Source organism: Natrix helvetica, assembly GCF_964273705.1.
Source record: "Natrix helvetica genome assembly, chromosome: 3".
NCBI lineage: Eukaryota > Metazoa > Chordata > Lepidosauria > Squamata > Natricidae > Natrix > Natrix helvetica.
The window spans coordinates 52,596,247-52,614,273 of NC_138549.1; the positions used below are offsets into that span (position 1 = coordinate 52,596,247).

Below are 18,027 nucleotides of genomic sequence, written 5' to 3' on the forward strand. Positions count from 1 at the left end.
TTCTTAGAAAGACCACAAGAGACGAGATTCTGAGTGCACAAAGGGGGCAAACATTAAAATACAAGGACAGAGAAATAGCCATTCTGAAACAGATCCCAAAGAAAGTTAGAGATAAAAGAAAAAAATATTCGCTCTTAGCGAATAAATTATACCAGAAGGGGGTGTGGTTTCAATGGCTGTTGCCAGAAGATATGCTAATATTCTGGGAGGACATGAGAGTTAGAATCAACACAACCACTGAGGCTGAGGCCTTTATGGAAAAAAATAAAGTCCTAGATAAACCTAATGGCATTACACCGGACATACAGGACACGGAAGGTGCCGGAGCTCTGCCAGGGGGGTGGGGGAGAAGAGGCAACATTGAAAAAACTCAGAAAAATGAACTTGAAAATCTGTGTGATATAAAATGATTGAAATTATCTTAAGATAATTTATATGCTGACAAAATAGTACTAAGTAATAACAAACTAATGTATTAGTAGATGAAAGTTATGAGAATGGGGGGGAGGGCCATTTCCTGCATAATGTAACTGTCAAAAATTGTACTTCATCCATTACCCCTTTCCTTGAATATTTTGTTTTAAAAACCAATAAAATTTTGTTTATAAAAAAAAAAGGAGAGAAGCAACCTGGAATTAAAAATAAATTTCCTAACAGTGAGGACAATTAACTAGTGGAACAGCCTTCAGAAGTTGTAGATGCTTTATCACTGGAGGTTTTTAAAAAAAGATTGCACAGCCACTTATCTGAAATGGTATAGGGCCATGATGGTGAACCTATGGCACACGTGCTACAGGTGGCCCGTGGAGTCATATCAGCGAGCACATGAGCCGTTGCCCTAGCTTGGCTCCAGTTCACATGCACGCGCTGGCCAGCTGATTTTCGTCTGGCCCGCCCATGCTGCCCTTCCCTTCCCAGGAGTCTCCACACGATGCCAGGTAAGTACAGATCTCACGTGGAGGGTCTGGGAGGGTGTTTTCAGCCTCCAGAGGGCCTTTGGGGGGCAGGGGAGGCCGTTTTCGCCCTCCTCAGGCTTCAAAAAAGCTGTGTACGCATGCTCAGGGCAGCGGGGAGTCACGCATGCATGCACAGGGGGCGCGGTGTAGGGGACATTGCATTATGGGTGTATTTTTGGCACCTGAGGGAAAAAAGGCTCGCCATCACTGGCATAGGGTCTCCTGTTCGAACAGGTGTTGGACTTGAAGACCTCCAAGCTCCGTTCCAGTTCTATTCTGATTGATGTTTATTAGAGAAAATAAATATATAATGTAGAATTATGTATATTGGTAACTAAAAACCTGTAATGGTTTCATTGAAAATGAAAAAAATGAGCTTATGACATGGCTTTGATGATTAGATAGGATAGATTGTACAGATAGTCCTCAATTTACAACCATCCATTTAGTGACCTTTCGGAATTATAATAGTACTGCAAAAAGCTACTTATGACCCTTTTTCATACTTATGACAGTTGCGGCCTCCCTATGTTCATGTGATCAAAATTTAGGTGCTTCGCAACTGGCATGTGTTTGACAATTGTACTGTTTCAAGGTCATCTGATTACCATTCGTAACTTCCCAGATGACTTCCAACAAGCAAAGATAAGGAAGCCTTCACTTAACAACTGCATGATTCACTTAAGAAGTGCAGTGATTTGCTTAATAACTGCAGCAAAAATGTCATAACATGACTTTAACCAACTGCCTTGCTTACCATCAGAAATGTTGGGCTCCATTGTGGTTGTAGGGAACTACCTGTAGAAAATTATGATATAACTTTAGAGAGATAAGTTAAAATATAATTGCATTTGCAGCTGCTGTGAAAAATATTGGAAAAATATTATATCAGGTTTAATATAGACTCTGTGCTGTGAGGAATCTTCATTTTATGTATTACATAATAGTTTGTAGAAATGGTTCAAAATAAAATACAATCATGTAGATTAATTTTTCTTGCATCTCTAGATGGCACTCGATTCATGCCATACAGTATAAAAGAGAACAGGCAGCAATAAGTAGAACAAGTGATTTGGAGAAAATGACAGAAAAATCTGCAATTTTCTTTTTTAAAAAAATTTAGGCTACTTAGAAAGTCTTGGAAAAATCTTATGTTGAGATTGTTAGCTACCTTTAGGGATTGGATGGCATACAAATAAAATAAATTGTTTTTCCCTAGAAACAAACCTGACTTTTACAGTGTTAAAAATGAACAACCATTGGTGTATTATTTAGAAAGAAGAGTCCCAGTTTCAAAATGTCTCTGAATTATGAATCTTAGCTGGGATCTGTGTGACCCACTTTGTGATTGTCGGGTATGGGAGAGCACTTGTTGTAATGACAGTAAGAATGATGTTCATATAGATAACACATGGGATGTACTAGGTACTCCCATATAACACCTCTCCTGCGCGGGCTGCACTGGCTACCTGTGGTTTTCCGGGTGCGTTTCAAGGTGCTGACTATCATCTTCAAAGCGCTCCATGGCACAGGACCTAGTTATCTGCGGGAGCGCATCCTACCCCATACATCCCTGCGACCAATTCGCTCTCACAGAGAGGGACTCCTCCAGGTGCTGTCCACTAGGCAATGTCAACGGGCGGCGCCCAGGAGTAGGTCCTTCTCTGTGATGGGCCCGACCCTCTGGAATGACCTCCCCCCCGACATTAGAACAACTACCGATCTCCGCTCCTTCCGCAAGAAATTAAAGACCCACCTGTTCCATTTAGCTGGCCTGGCCTAACCGTAGTTTTAACTTCCAATCCTTCTGGCCGGTATTTTAATCCCTGGGGATAGATTTTTTAGATTGTTTTTAATTTTTGTCTTAGAAGGGTTTTATACTGGATTTGTTTTTATGGGTATTCAATATTGTATTCTGTATGTGGTTTTTAGCTGTGGTTGTACACCTCCCCGAGTCCCTTCGGGGAGAGGGAGCGGTTTATAAATGTAATAAATAAATAAATAAATAAATGAAATTCAGAATTTGAGACTAGAAAATAACTTAATATTGTTCTGAGAATTAAAAGGTATTTGAAAGCCACTACTTGTCAATTCCATATACATACCGTATATACTTGAGTATAAGCCGACTCGAGTATAAGCCGAGACCCCTAATTTTACCCCAAAAAACTGGAAAAAGTTATTGACTCGAGTATAAGCCGAGGCTGGGAAATGCAGCAGCTCACGGTAAATTTCAAAAATAAAAATACAGGTAGATAACAATAAAATTGCTTTAATTGTGTGTGTGTGTGTGTCAGTCTCTCTCTGATTCCCTCCCTCACTCCCTCTCTCTGTTCCTCTCTCTGTCTGGGTGTCTCATTCACACACACACACACACACACACACACACACACACACACACACACACTGTGGTCACCTTGTTGAGTGTTCCAATCACATTTGAAACACTCAACAACTGGCCTGCATTGCAGACAGACAGACAGAGGAACAGAGAGAGGGAGAGAGAGAGGGAATCAGAGAGAGACTGACAGAGACGAATCAGAGACGTACTTTTAACTACCTGGCCGTTTTGCCTTGGGGGGCTCCTCAGAACATCCCAAGACTTCGGAGGGAAGTTTACAGCCCTCCCTCGGAACGCTTCGGAGGGAAGCTTCTGCAAAGGCGAGTGATAACAAGTCTCCCAGGCTTTAATTTGCCGAGCTGTGCGCACGCGCCTGGTTTCCACGGCGTGGAGCAGCGGCGAGATTCTGCGCGGCAAGCGATGATTCCAGGGGCCATCCGGGAAGATGAACGCGAGGGGGGACCCTGCCCCCCCACTGATGGCCCCCGGAATCATCGCTCGCCGCCCAGAATCTCGCCGCTGCTCCACGCCGTGGAAAACAGGCGCATGCGCACAGCTCGGCAAATTAAAGCCTGGGAGACTTGTTGTCACTCGCCTTTGCAGAAGCTTCCCTCCTTTTTTTTGTTCACTGGAGTATAAGCCGAAGTGGATTTTTCAGCCCAAAAAGTGGGCTGAAAAATTCGGCTTATACTCAAGTATATACGGTAATAATGCCCCAATTTAACAGACTTATAGGAGGAAAGGAGTGTCTATTAGACCTGATATAGGTTATATGATTAAATGTTCCTGGAATTCTATGGTACATATGTTAAAAAAGCAATTGCCATTTTATGTTTGTAATTTTCATTTTTATGTTAAAAGGAACAGATGCATAGCATGCTTTTTGTTCTCATAGTGGAAGGTATTTTTAATTATAAAAGCACAGAGGAATCTCTGTGACGATTCTTGCTTCTGTCACTGTTAACATTTCAGGTTTTTTAATTTTTCTGTTAATTTTTTTCTTAGGCTGGATATGGGTATGGTCTGCCAATATCTCGTCTTTATGCTCGATATTTTCAAGGTGACCTCAAATTATATTCTATGGAAGGAGTTGGTACAGATGCAGTAATCTATTTGAAGGTAATAATGGATTATTATAGGAGAACACTATGAATGTACTCTACTAACTCTTGAGGTTTTATAGCTGATTATATTTTGTTGTCAAGGCAAGAGCTTTATTGCTATGCATTTGTACCAGAAGTCATTCTGATTTACTGAAGATAATATTTTTCCACATTCTGAGAACATTTTCTTGAACCCTTTATTCTTAGATAATAAAATGTCCTTCAGAACCAGATTGGTAACAAAGTTCAGTTGTAACATTACTAAACTTTTCTCTGTTTATTCTTTCCAATAAAGCTGGTCCTAAATGGAAACATTGAGATAGAAAGCATAATTCCAGCTAACAGACAATTGAATGTTTCATTATTGAAACAAACTCCAAATCTGAGTTGGAATATATTTTATTGTAAGGCTTTAGTCAGTAACTAAATATGACTATGTATCTGCAATAAGAAGATACAAATCCACATGCTGCAGTAAAAAAAAAGTACAGAAAGTGAAATAAAGATTGAAAATATAAATATGAAATAAAATACATGTTCCATTACATTTGTATTGAGCATGTAAACACTTTCTTCATTTAGAATGATGATCTGTCTCACTTGATTGAATTTTCTTGTAATCACTTGGATTTTTTTCTCCCTGTTTCTTTCTTTAGGCATTATCAAGTGAATCATTTGAAAGACTACCAGTTTTTAATAAATCAGCTTGGCGACATTACAAAACCACTCCAGAAGCAGATGATTGGAGTAACCCTAGCAGTGAACCCAGAGATGCTTCCAAGTATAAAGCTAACAGATAATTTACCAACATTTTCACCTTGATACATACTTGCATTCAACAATGCTTTGTTTCAGTTTCAAAACTCCTCTAAATATAGATTTCTTTAGCAAGATCTGTTCAGAAATTTGAAATAGCAAGAACAGAGGACTTGAAGGACTGACATGCATTTTTGGTGTGAGTTATTGTAATTACTTTGCCAAAACATGCTTGATTATTAAGTCATAAATTACAGAGAGGGTTGCACTATGACTGCAGTTAGATTATAAAATTATACAGTAAAAAGATAACTATTTTTAAGATCACTTTCTAGTCCTATGTAATAATTGAACAAAATGTTTTGACTTGTTATTTGACAGTAATGTCTTGCACAGCATTATAATGCAACAAAAAAAATCTTGTGTACTTGAATGTGTTCATAGAAAACTCATTGCTGCATTTTTATATGGCACTATATAATCTGTTATCTAAAAATGCTCATTATTATGGAGGTTTGTCAGGTCTTATATCAGTATATGATTTTTTTATGTTATCAAAAAAGTCCTTAGGGCTTTAAATGTTTTGTTTCTAATTTCCAGTTTGAAGAGCCAATTTATTTAATACTGATTTCGTTTTCATGAAAAATAGTCAGACTTTCATTTTGCAGCATGGTCTTGATAAAGTTTTCCTCTTTTGGTTAATAGCTTCAATATTATAAATGTGTAAACTGCCTCTTCTGCTAGGCCAAATCTATTGATAAATAAGACAATTATGTTTTATAATTGAAGTATTTTATACTAATCATAAAACAGTAATTTCAAATGTTGGCTTCATAACATCAAATATTTAATTTACAGTATTAATGTTAATATTTTAGTCATTTGAGACCCATTTATATTAAAATGAAAATAATTAGCAAAAGGGTCATAAAAGGAAGGTCAAATATTGTTAAATTAAATATTGAACAGCACCCTGACATCAATGTCTAAAAATTGTTTAAGAACTTTTTTTAATGGATACAAAGAATAAAGGTGAAACAGAGGACACGTTTGAATGATACCGCCTTTAATATTATAACTAGAAAGAGAATTTGATTTTCGAAGAAATCAAGTAAGAATTCTTGTAATTTTTTCACAGAAGCAATACTAAAGTGAGGATAGCTTTAGAACACTCAGAGATTCTTCGTTATCTTTAGATTGTATCTATGTTTTGACAACAAGAAGCTATCAACAAATTTGTGATATAATTTGTTCTAAAGTGAAAATAAGGAGAAAGTTTAATTTTTTTTGACTAGATGGTTAAAATTACTATGGCAATCTTTATTTAGATGTAGCAAGAATCTTAATTCCTAATTAAAATGAAGTACCTGAGTTGCAATTGAGGTATCCATACCTTTTTTTGAAACTTTTTCGATACATATATTTGTGTCTCTAATTATATACAAGCATTTAATCATACTTATTAATTTTATGCTATTGCCTTCTTTCCGAGCAACAGAAATCCTTTGCACTTTGAAAAATATCCCTCTTAGCTCTTTGTATATTTGTAGTAGCTCACAATTTAATTAAAAGGAAAATAAAGTATACTGTGAGTGTCTGCAACCCGTGGCTCTGGAGCCACATGCAGCTCTTTGGGCCCTCTGCTGCAGTTCCCTGTTCTATCACTGGCTGCCCTCACCCCTCCCTCGCCTGGCCTGAGAAGGTAAGGGCAATGGCAGGGGATGGAGAAGCAACCGGGGCTGATTCTACAGTGCCTCACTCTTGTGGAGCTTCCTCCTGCCCTTGTTGGTGCTGGGCATCCCTCGGTTGCTTGCTGGGCATGCCTCAGTTGCTTGGCCTCAACTTGCTCTCCACCCCGAGACACTGCCCTGGCCCAACTGCAACTGACACCAGCCTCGTTAACATGAGGGGTGGGAATGGGATCCGGGAGGAGGGGACGTTGGAAAGGAGGACAGGCCCGCAGCACCCAGCCATGGCTTTTAAGACTTTCAGGACAGCGGGAAAAGGAAGCTGGCCCCACTGAACCTTGCACGCCCACCCCGGGGGTCAGGCTCGGAGAAAGCCCTCCCCAAAGATGCCCATCAGCTGATTTCCCCCCATCCCCCCCTGTGTGTGTCGCGCTCTCTCTCTGTCTCTGTGTCTCTTTTCTCACTCTCGGAAAGCTGTGGCTGGGCCAAGCCAGCAAGTTCTCCTTGGGGTGCTTCAATACTCCTTTTGTTTCTTCTTTTTGGAAATTCAGGCTGGCTGAGGAACCGCTTTCTTTCGGGTGACCCCCCTCCTTCTCCTCTCGCCATCCCATGGCTGGCTGTGCTGGGGCTGGGATTGTGTGCATGCATGTGAAGACCCTGAAGCGAGCGCCAAAGCGCACAAAGGTGAGCATGGGCTGGGCAGCTGCTCGTTTAAGGTCTTAACAGGACCCAACAGGATACAGCTTCTCTCCTGCACTAAGGCTCCGGCCATTGCCTTGCCATGCGCACCTACATCCGGCCAGGAGGTCACAAGAGAAGAAGGAGGGGGAGGGTCGCCCGAGCTTTAGTGCAGGAGTGAAGCGGCCCTGTACCTGCCTTTGTGCAACATTTGTGCCTAAGGCTGCCAGGAGTGAGGATGACATGGCAAAGCGATGGCCGGAGCCTTAGTGCAAGAGAGAATTTGCAACCTTTTGCGTCCTGTTAAGACCCTCCTTAAGCGAGTGCCCGCCCGCCCCGTGTGCACCTTTGCTATGCTTTGCCGCTTGCTTGAGGGTCTCCCCACACATGCATACTGCGCGGAGCTGCGGGGGAAAGACACAGCAAGGGCCAAAGCCTCAGTGCAGGAGCAGAGCAGCCCTGTACCTGCCTTTGTGCCACATTTATGGGTAAAACAGCCTTTGTGTCCTGCCATTTTGGACTGGAGGTTGCACTCTCTGCACCCGGCCGAAGAGCTGCTGGGGGGGGGGGGCATGGCAAGGGCTGGAGTCTTACTGCAGGAGTGAAGCGGCCCTGTACCTACCTTCGCACCACATTTGTGCATAAGGCAGCCTTCACTTCCTGGTGCTTCAGGCTGGAGCTCGCACCCTCCACACTTGGCCAAAGAGCTGCCAGGGTTGAGGATGACATGGAAAAGCAATGGCTGGAGCCTTAGTGCAAGAGAGAAGTCCTGTTAAGACCCTCCTTAAGTGAGCACCCACCCCACGTGCACCTTTGCTATGCTTTGGCACTTGCTTGAGGGTCTCCCCACGCGTGCACACCCTCCCGGCTCCACCACAGCTGGCCAGGTCATGAGAAGAGAAGGAAGGGGAGGGAGAAGGAGGAGGGTCGTCCAAAGGGAAGCCTCCGCTGCAGCTGGTGATCATTCCTCAGCCAGCCCAGATTTTCAAAAAGAAGAAATAAAAGCAGTAGTGAAGAGCCCCAAGGAAAGCTTGCTGGCTTGGCCCAGCCGCGGCTTTCTGACACACACACACACAAACAGACAGACAGAGAGACAGACAGACAGAGAGAGAGGGATACAGATGGGGGGGGAGAGGGGGAGATAGGGAGAGGGACAGAGATACAGCAGGAGATACAGAGGTATACAGAAAGATGGGGAGAGAGAGGAAGATAGAGAAAGAGATGGGGAGGGAGAAAAACCGAAAGAAAGAAAGAAAGTTCAAGTCCCACTCTTGCACCCACATGTCCATCACATGATCCAATCAGGCACCATCCAAACTGGAGATGCCTCCCACTCACTTCATCGCAGCTGCAGGGCCAGTCGACCTTGACTTTCTGAGAAAGAATGTTATGGCTATATAGCACCCACACTCTGTATAATCCCCCCTCCCATTTTCCCACAGTAGAAACTGGCAGGCCTGAAGTCCAAAATGGCTTCCAGGTCTGACAGGGAGGAAGGGAGAGAGAGGGAGAAGAAGGTAGAGAGAGAGATGAGAGGGAAGGAGGGAGAAGGAGAAGGAGAGATGGGAGAGGGAGATAGAGTTAAAGAAAGATGACGGGGGAGGGGGAGGGAGATAGAGAGGGAGAAAGAGAGAGAAATACCTGTTTCCCATAGAAAAGAAAACAGACAGCCACAAAACCTTGGCAGACATGGCTGGGGGGTGTTGTGACTCAGTGGGAGTGAGTGACATCGAGTTGGCCACACCAACCCAGGTTTTGTGGCTTTCGGTGTTTTGTTTTCTGTGGGAAACGGGTCCAAATGGCTCTTTGAGTATTTAAGGTTGCATACCCCTGGTATAGAGTGATCAACAGAATCAGTGGCATAGCGTGGGGGGTGCAGGGGGGACCGGCCGCACTGGGCGCAACATCTGGGGGGGGCGCTCACACTCGCAGCTCTCTGCTGTTGACTTGCATGTATTTCAAGGCTGAATTTGAATTGAATGAAGCCGAGGAACGCTTCCCACGTTTAATACAAAAGAGACGCGAGCAGGTCTTCCCCAGGGTCGAGAGCACGAAAGAGGGCCAAAGTTTTCTTCTGCAGATCTGGGTCTCTTGAAGACTGCTGGGCAGGGCGAGGGATGTTAATAACGCGATACGTTTAAATTAGAGCAAGTGAAGACCTCGGGCGGCTTTCCTTTTCCTATTTTCCCAGAACCGAGGGAAGAAAATGATTCTGCTTCGGGCCTATAGAGGGCGCTGCGAGCTTTGCTAAGGAGGACGGCTGCTTCAGAGCTCCCTTCATGTCCCGAGTCCAGTGGCGTAGCGTGGGTTGCCACGGGTTAGGGGGCGCAAATTGCTTGCCTTGCCCCGGGTGCTGACAACCCACGCTACGCCACTGAACAGAATATTATCATATATCAGCTTTTAAAACTCCTAATCTTGTGTGTAGAACTATTAATCTCACTAGGTTAAGTGTCTTGCCACCTCAAAAACAGATGTAGTAAATTCTTTATTTTTCATATGGCAAGAACAAGAATGAAAAAATGGTTTAGTCACTATAAGATACATTAAAATCCTCTTCCAGAAGATTTGGAATAGATACTATTTGATTGAGTGCCATCTTGGTGTAGTAGTTAAAGCATCAGGCCAGAAACTGCTAGATTGCAAATTCTAGTCCCACAAAGACATAAAGCCAACTGGGTGACTTTGGGACAGTCACAGTTTCTCGACACTAAGAAGAAGGCAGTGGTAAATCAGTATTAATTCACACAGTTTCCAACACTTAACATTAACTTAAAGGCAGACCTGCTTCCCAAACTACAGCACTGGATTAAAACTTGTATTTCTATTTTAGACATGACTGTGCCCTTTTGATGTGGAATTATTTTTAAAGATATGCTGTTGCTTTCTGGAATTTCTTTTTTATTCCTCAGGCTAGCCTGCAGTTTTGGGATTTCCTGAAATATTTTCCCATCCAGATACTAATTAGCTATGACCCTATTCTGCTTTTCAGGGCCCGCTGAGATTGGCTAAAACTGCTCAACTAGCTATTAGGTCTGTGATGGCGAACCTATGGCATGCGTGCCACAGGTGGTACGCAGAGCCCTCTCTGTGGGCATGCGAGCCATTGTCCCAGCTCAGCTCCACCACACGTGCGTCTCCTGCCGGCCAGCTGATTTTTGGGTCTGTGCCACGCATGGATAGGGAGGGGGGCGCATGTGGGAGATGCATACGTGGTGGGGTCACATGATTGGGGGTAGGAGAAGGCCTGTTTTTGCTCCCAGGAGGCTGTAGGGAGGCCTACTAGGCCCAAAACAGGGTATGGGGGGTTTGCGCATGTGTGGGAGAGTGCGGGGGGTCACATGCACATCCACGGGAAGCGTGGGGGAGGGTCACACGTGCATGTGTGTGTGTGGGGGGGGAGGGTCACGCATGCATGCGCAGGGGGCAGGGCATGTGAGGGGTGTCACACACGCATTGCATTATGGATGTGGGGGCACAATGCTGTTGCGCAGGAACATGCTTTCAGCACACACGACAAAGATTAGCCATCACTCCCCTATACTGATGTAGCAGGCATTTTTTAAAACATTTGGAATATATTAGTGTCTCACGAAGGGTAGACTGGGGAGAGAATGGGGGCAAAAAATATGTCCAATGCAATCAGTATGTTATGATATGGAATAGAAATTACCAAAATGTGGAGTGCTCGCTAATGGATAAAACTGTTTTCAATAAAAAAGCATTGTGCAGTTTTCTTCTCTTCTTTTTTAAGTGTCAAAAAAAGAAAAAAAATATTGAGAAGAAAACATAAAATGGAATATTAAAAATTTTAGTTGCTTTGAAACAGGTGTCAAACTTGCATCGTCACATCATCATCACATGACATTGCGACTTTTCCCCCCTTTAGTAAACGGGGTGGGCGTGGCCAGCACATGACTCATCCAGCCCATGGGCTTGACACCCCTGCTTTAAAATGTATATTTGCGCTGAAGGATTGTACAGTAAAGGTCTCATTTGGGAAAAACCAGAGATGGCAGTGATTTTAGTATAAACATGTAGAGACATTAGGAAGAAAATGACTGGATTCATGTATGTACTATTATAGTTTATTTAACCATTGATAGTTCACATATCACACTAAGCAAAACCAACCAAGCCACATTGTAGCACAATGTGTGGAAGCCACTAAGTTGTTTTATTTCTTTCATACAGGTAGCAATAACGACAATGCCAGTTCTTGGCTGATGCAAAGGGAAAGCTTCAGCTATCTTGGAATCCTCCTGCTGTAAGAACATCATGTATCCACCCTTATATGTGCTGTATTCCCTTCTCTCAAAATAATTTGAAAACCTAGGATTTAATAGCATCATAAAATTCTTTGCATCTTTGCTCTCTCTCCTGAAATTGAAATTGTCCTCAATCAAGTGCTTCATTGGTACTTTACTCATTCCACAGAAATTAGTCTGTTTCATTAATCTGTTAATCTAAATGGAAGTTACAGTATATGTCACTGTTAGGCAGTGGTATTTTTATTTTGTTAGAATAGAGCTTTATTTGATTAGAAGGCCTTTTCCTAGGAGAAGGAAAAACTGCTTAATGTACATTTATTGTATATAATCAATTATTAGCTCATTGGTATGAGAGGAAATAGCTCCTTTTATATGCTTTTAAAATAATTTTTAATAATGAAATAAAAATAAGAATAATGCCAGCAGGAAGAAATGACAATGATTATAAATGAAGAAAACATAAAACACCAAAATATATTGTGACAATTAAATTAAAAATAAAAAAGAGGAAAAACTAACAAAAATGTAAACAGATTCCTATAATATCTATAGGTATTGGTACAAAATTAATCCAGTCCATATATTAAATGTGGAGGAATGTTGTCCATTGGGTCACGATGGGTCAGACACGACTTTGCAACTAACAAGAAATATATCAAATATGTCAGATGAAAGTATATTTAATCTTATTTTCAGAATACATAAACATCTAAAAGGACAGAAAATCATATCCTGAACCCAATCCTTAAAAACAGATGGATATGTTTATTTGCATTTAGATAAAAGTATTCTCTTAGCCTTGCCCAGGCTTTATAAAGCCAAAACAGATTCCATATTCAATATAATATTAACCATTTAGGGGGAGGTCTCAGAATTTATTAACATATGTAGTAATTTAAAAACAATATGATGTAGCTGAACAAGATTGTATGTATTAAGGAATTTCAAATCTTTTACAGCATTAACAAAAAAAATCTAATACCTAACCCTTTAAAAATAGTTAAGAACGATACCAGAGCTTGACTTACTTTCTGGTGAATTAATTTTGTTTTTAATCATAGGAAGTATAATTTATATTTCTTAACATTAGAATCCTTTGATTCTTCAAAATTTGAGTATTCCAGTTCTCCATTCCATAATTTAGATAAACAACTGATACAAACTTTTATTTTGTTATTTTTTATTTAAATTAGATTAATGGTTTCCATTAGAGTGCTGCTACTATTGAGGACCCTAAAATTTCAAGTAACTCTGCTAACACATGGAGCTCTTCATAGTACTGTATAACATGTTCTAGAATTCTGGAGTTGCCATATATACATTTATTTCACTATAAATGCTGCAATTGTCCCTTCTTCCCTTTATACTGTGCAATAAAACTACTAAAGTAATTGTTTATTATTGATTCTTTGTGAGCTATATATTAGCCATATATTCTTAAAATAGCTAGAGTTTAGTCCGCTAAATTTACTTCCCAAATTTGACTGCATTATTTAGTCTGAAGTCATTACCATACATATGGTGTGCTTTTGTTTCATTTGTAACATCCTATTACTTTAGTCTGCTTTAAAAAAATTGTCACTGGAAAAGTGAGGGATTATTGTTTGTTATTGTTTTTATATTGGGTTTTTAGTTGTATAAACTACCTGTCACTGAAAGTGAGTTGGGCAGCCATATAAATTTTCTGAAATAAATAAATGGAATCTATTGTCTATGTTTCAAGATAACTGTGGCAGAAGCTATTGTTCATTGGATGATTTTTCTAGCTGTTTCATTAAACTAGATGCATACTTTTACTCCCTTTTTTCCTTGTTGTGTGCTGTACCTGTCTATATATATTTCTGTAATTTCTGTATGTTGCATATGTGTGTACTGTTTGTTCTGGAAAGCCAGGGTACACTGCATACACTCGGTCATGTAACTCGGAGAGAGATTGAGTTTCCCATCTCATGCACAGCTCAATTCCCTTTCCCAGAAGGCTTGGGGGCTTCTCCCTATCCTTAACTGCATTTGGTCTTGCAATGCTCATTTAAGAAATGTTCCCCTTTTGCATTATGTGCTCCATTCTGGCGCAAGAATCCTTAGCACCAATTTTTGCAAAAGCAAAGCCTAGCAAAGGAAAACATGATTTTTTCCCCATTCATTCCTATTTTGGTACAGTTCCTTTCTTGAAAACCAATCCCAGGATATAGATTACTGTTGTGGCCCAGCAGGAGCCTTTGGAGCTGCCACCAGACTCCGACAGCGAGGGTCCCTATGAGTCAGCTTTGGAGGATGTGGAGGACCCTGGACAGGGTTCCGACTCCGAGCAGGGATCAGAGAGGCTGGTTGGCCACCAGGAGGTGCCTGAGGCATGGAGCAGTGGGGAAAGCCAAAGGGAGTGTGCTCCTGATGTCATGCCTTGGAGCAGTGGGGAGGAGACAAGGGACAGTGAATCAGATGTCAGCAGTGAGTTGTTGTTGGATGCTCGCCACCGAAGGGCTAATAGGCGTCAGGAGCAATTGCGCAGTTACAGGAGGTAATTGCACTCAGCTGATGATAATTTGACTCCTCTCCAGACTATAAAAGGACTGCTTGTGCACACACCCTTTTGCAGAAGTCAACGCATGAACTAATGTGGGAGAACAGTCTTGTGAGCGTGGCAGGCTGGATTGCTGCCAATGCTTATCAGTGCTGTTGTTATGAAGGCTTATTTGTGTTGGATTGCTGCCAAGGACCTGTCTGTCTGTAAATAAATCCGGTAACTTATCTGTGGCTCGGAGTGTGTGTCAGTGGGGGGAGGGTCAGAACAGATTACTATGAAAAGAAAAGATGTATATAATGTCTGCCAGTAGTTAGAATACCACACTGATGCTCTGGATAGAGCCTTATGTGTGAGCAGGTGTGGGGGTTTTTGGGGGGGGGGGAGATTATGTGAGAAAGAGTGTCAATTCTTAAAAAAAAATACATGACTGATTTTGCACGTTCATCAGAGCACATTCCTGAGCTTGTAAATTTCATATCCTATACACGACTGGATAATGTCATCATGATATTAAATACATGAAATGTAGCATAGGTGGTATGTTGAAACTTAGATGGAAGAATTTGTTTGGTCATGATTCAGTAGATTGGGCACTGGTACTTTTTTTCAAATTCTAAGCACTTGAAGCAGTATCTGCCTTTTCACACGTTCTAAAAACACAATAAAAAGGGTTGTGGAAGGATTAAAACTGAATTTTTTTTTCTACAACTCATTATTCAGGTGATTAAATTTTTTACAAGATATTGTAGATAAGACTTGGAGGATATGGAGGATAATAAATTTTGGAGGATAATATGGGTAATTTGGAGGATGTTAAGTGGTTTTGGCAAGAAGTAATATCCTCTCAAATTCTTTAGTTTAAATTGATTTGAATTAAATTGAACATTATTTTGCTAAGAGTGATTTGACACACGGAATTTCTCTCCAGTACAAAAGCACTCAGTCTACATGTAAAGCAACAGAATCATCATCATACCAATAAAAGGGTAGAGTAAAGAAAATAATAAATAATACTACAACCACACTACTTGGATAAATATACATAGACATTAGACAGCACTGTAAGAATTAGGTGTTCCAAAGAGTGATGGCACAGAGGAAAAAACTCAGTGTTTAGTTGTTTTGGCATGTGATGCCCATAGCACTATCCCAGGGGGAGGAGTTGAAACAGTTTATGGCCAGGATGTGACGGGTCTAGATTAGTGGTGGGTTCTGAGAGGTATGGCCCAGTACAGGTGTACCGGTGGCAGCTGGGAGCAGCAGCCACCGTACTGGAACGGTGTTTCGGTGGGCCCACCCGCGCACCCATGTTCCTTTGTTTTTTTGAGGGAAAAGGGCCTATTGCATATGTGCGCACAGCGTATGGCGCCTGCACGACCTTGCCGAGCAGCTGGGGTGTCGCAGGGCGGTTGCATTCACATGCACACACAGTATGCATGCCCGAGCTGGACGTCCAGCCCTGTCGCAGCATACCAGTTGTGACGGGATCCGGAACCCACCACTGGTGTAGATATTTTCTCAGCCCTCTGTGCAAAATACAGGTCTATGGAAGGCAGGCTGGTTGCAATTGTTCTTTCTGCAGTGTTAACTATCCTTTGGGAGTCTACCGGTCCTGTTTGATTGCTGTATCAAACCAGACAGTTATTGAAGTACAAATGACAAGACACAATAATTCTTTTGTAAAACCATATCAATAGCTCCGGGGCAGTCTTAAGTTCCTGAGTTGATGCAGAAAGAGCATTCTTTGTTGTGTCTTTTTAATGATGGTTCGAATGATAGGTGTCTACTTCAGGTTTGTGATCAAAAATTATTTTAAGGATAACCTATGCTTATTTTTAAAATATATGTTTGATGTATCAACATAACTTTCTCCAAGCACTTTCTACTTTGCATGACATTCAAATTACAAAATAAAAAGATTCATTTTCCTCATCCCAAGCTTATGTCCCCTACAGTCATGATTGCTTTGGAGAAGTTACATTCAGCCTAAATTTAACATGTCTCCTATAGTGATACACAACAAACCCAGGCATTCCTGCCTTTGTATGCCACCATTTGGACTTCCTCATATGGTTTCGTCTAATGCAGTGATGGCTAACCTTTTTGTAAAGGTATGCCAAAATTGTGTGCCTGCGCGCCATTGCACGCACATGCCCACACTCACAATTCAATGCATCCTGCCCACCTGTGCATGCGCGCGTGACATTCTCCATGCGTGGGGAGGGAGTTTTCGCCCTCCCCAGGCTCCGGAGGCTTTCCTGATTCCATTTCCGGCTTCCGGGGGGTCGGGAGGCCATTTTCACCCTCCCCAGGCTTCAGGAAAGCCCCCAGAGCCTGGGGAGGGTGAAAAACAGGCCCAATGGGCCAACTGGAAATTCATTTTCGAAGTTCTGGTTGGCCCTTTGGGCCTATTTTTCTCCCTCCCCAGACCCCGGAGGCTTTCTTGAAGCCTGGGGAGGCTGAAAATCAGCTGGGTAACTTCAGCGCTGGTGCTGACGGCTCGTATGCCAGCAAATATGGCTCCGCGTGGTTTGCCATCATGGATCTAATTCTTCAGTGTTTTTCTTGAAAGGGTATCTGCATGAGTGACAGGCCACTGATTTCAGAAAAAGAATTTTAGGACTGAATGGAGTCTGAATCCATGAGCAGGACCTTGCAATTTGAACTTTTTATGTATTGCTTTAGGGAAGATTCATATTAAAATGGGTATTAATCTAGTTAATATTCATTTTGAATATATGCCTGTGCAAGTTTTAGACAAGGTAGGTTAAAGTCACAAATCACTCGGAATCAATTTCCTCTTTGCTTTTATGATGTCTGTACTTTGTATCCTGAACAGCGTAGAACAAATAATAATGTAGGTGATCTTATTGTACCTTATTTTGCCAGTTTTTCTGCTAAAAAAAGTCTTTTAAATCCTTGCTATTATTTCTGTTCATGAACTTTTGGAGTACAATTTGCAGTCATTTGCATCTATTTGACTCGCAAAATACCTGATTAGTCTGATCATCATATATTTTTGCCATTCTTTTTCCACATGTATAGTACAAATATTAAAAAAAATACCTTTTGTTGGTGGCACTATCAATACTTTATGCACACCTGAGGCATTCAGTAACTCTAATCAGGAAAGTCAACTCAGCATAAATAATCTAAGTAAGTATCAAATTGCATTTGCAGTCAATTTACATAAATAGAATTTGTCAGCACTTGACTAACAATCATAAATTCCAATTTTTAATTGCTGAAATGTCTCTTAAAACAAAGTTCTTGACTTACAGGTTTAAGGACAATAAACATTCTTAAAAACAAAATGCTTGTAAAAATATTTATATTAAGGTATCCTGAAGTATAAGAAAAACTCTCTCAGTTAAATATTTGGTGAATAAGAACTCAGTATAGGTTATTAAACTTAATTATATTGTTAGTATTCCAAACCATCTGTCTTTTACTTGTAAAAAGGATGTGATAATGAATGTACTTTTCATAAGTGATTGATGGCTTTCATTGCTCAAGTTTAATTTGTTGTATTGATTTTTTAATGAAAAATATTGGGAAATGTGTTTTCCTAGACTCCTACAGAAATATTGTGGACAGTCATTATGTCATATTAAGTTAAAAACTAATCCAACAACTGAGCTACATTTTGTTACAAATATCTTATTAATCTGATGGATCATCATCATGTAAAAGTAATCCCTGGATTACGA

The 18,027-nt window shown here is 41.1% G+C and overlaps 1 protein-coding gene across 2 annotated transcripts in view; it reads left to right on the top strand.

Annotated features, from left to right (window-relative positions):
* PDK3 (pyruvate dehydrogenase kinase 3) overlaps positions 1-13,589 on the top strand; it is a 131,686-nt gene extending 118,097 nt beyond the window's left edge. The window contains exons 11-13 of one of the 2 annotated variants that reach the window (XR_014175081.1): positions 4,303-4,416; positions 5,057-7,528; positions 11,717-13,589. Coding sequence is in view for 1 of the 2 variants with exons in the window: in XM_081949271.1 (XP_081805397.1) it covers positions 4,303-4,416; positions 5,057-5,181; positions 11,717-11,720 (243 nt within the window). In the remaining variant the exon portion in view is untranslated. The remainder of the gene's footprint in view (positions 1-4,302; positions 4,417-5,056; positions 7,529-11,716) is intronic. The other variant, XM_081949271.1, reaches the window with a different exon arrangement.
* The last annotated feature ends 4,438 nt before the right edge of the window (positions 13,590-18,027 follow it).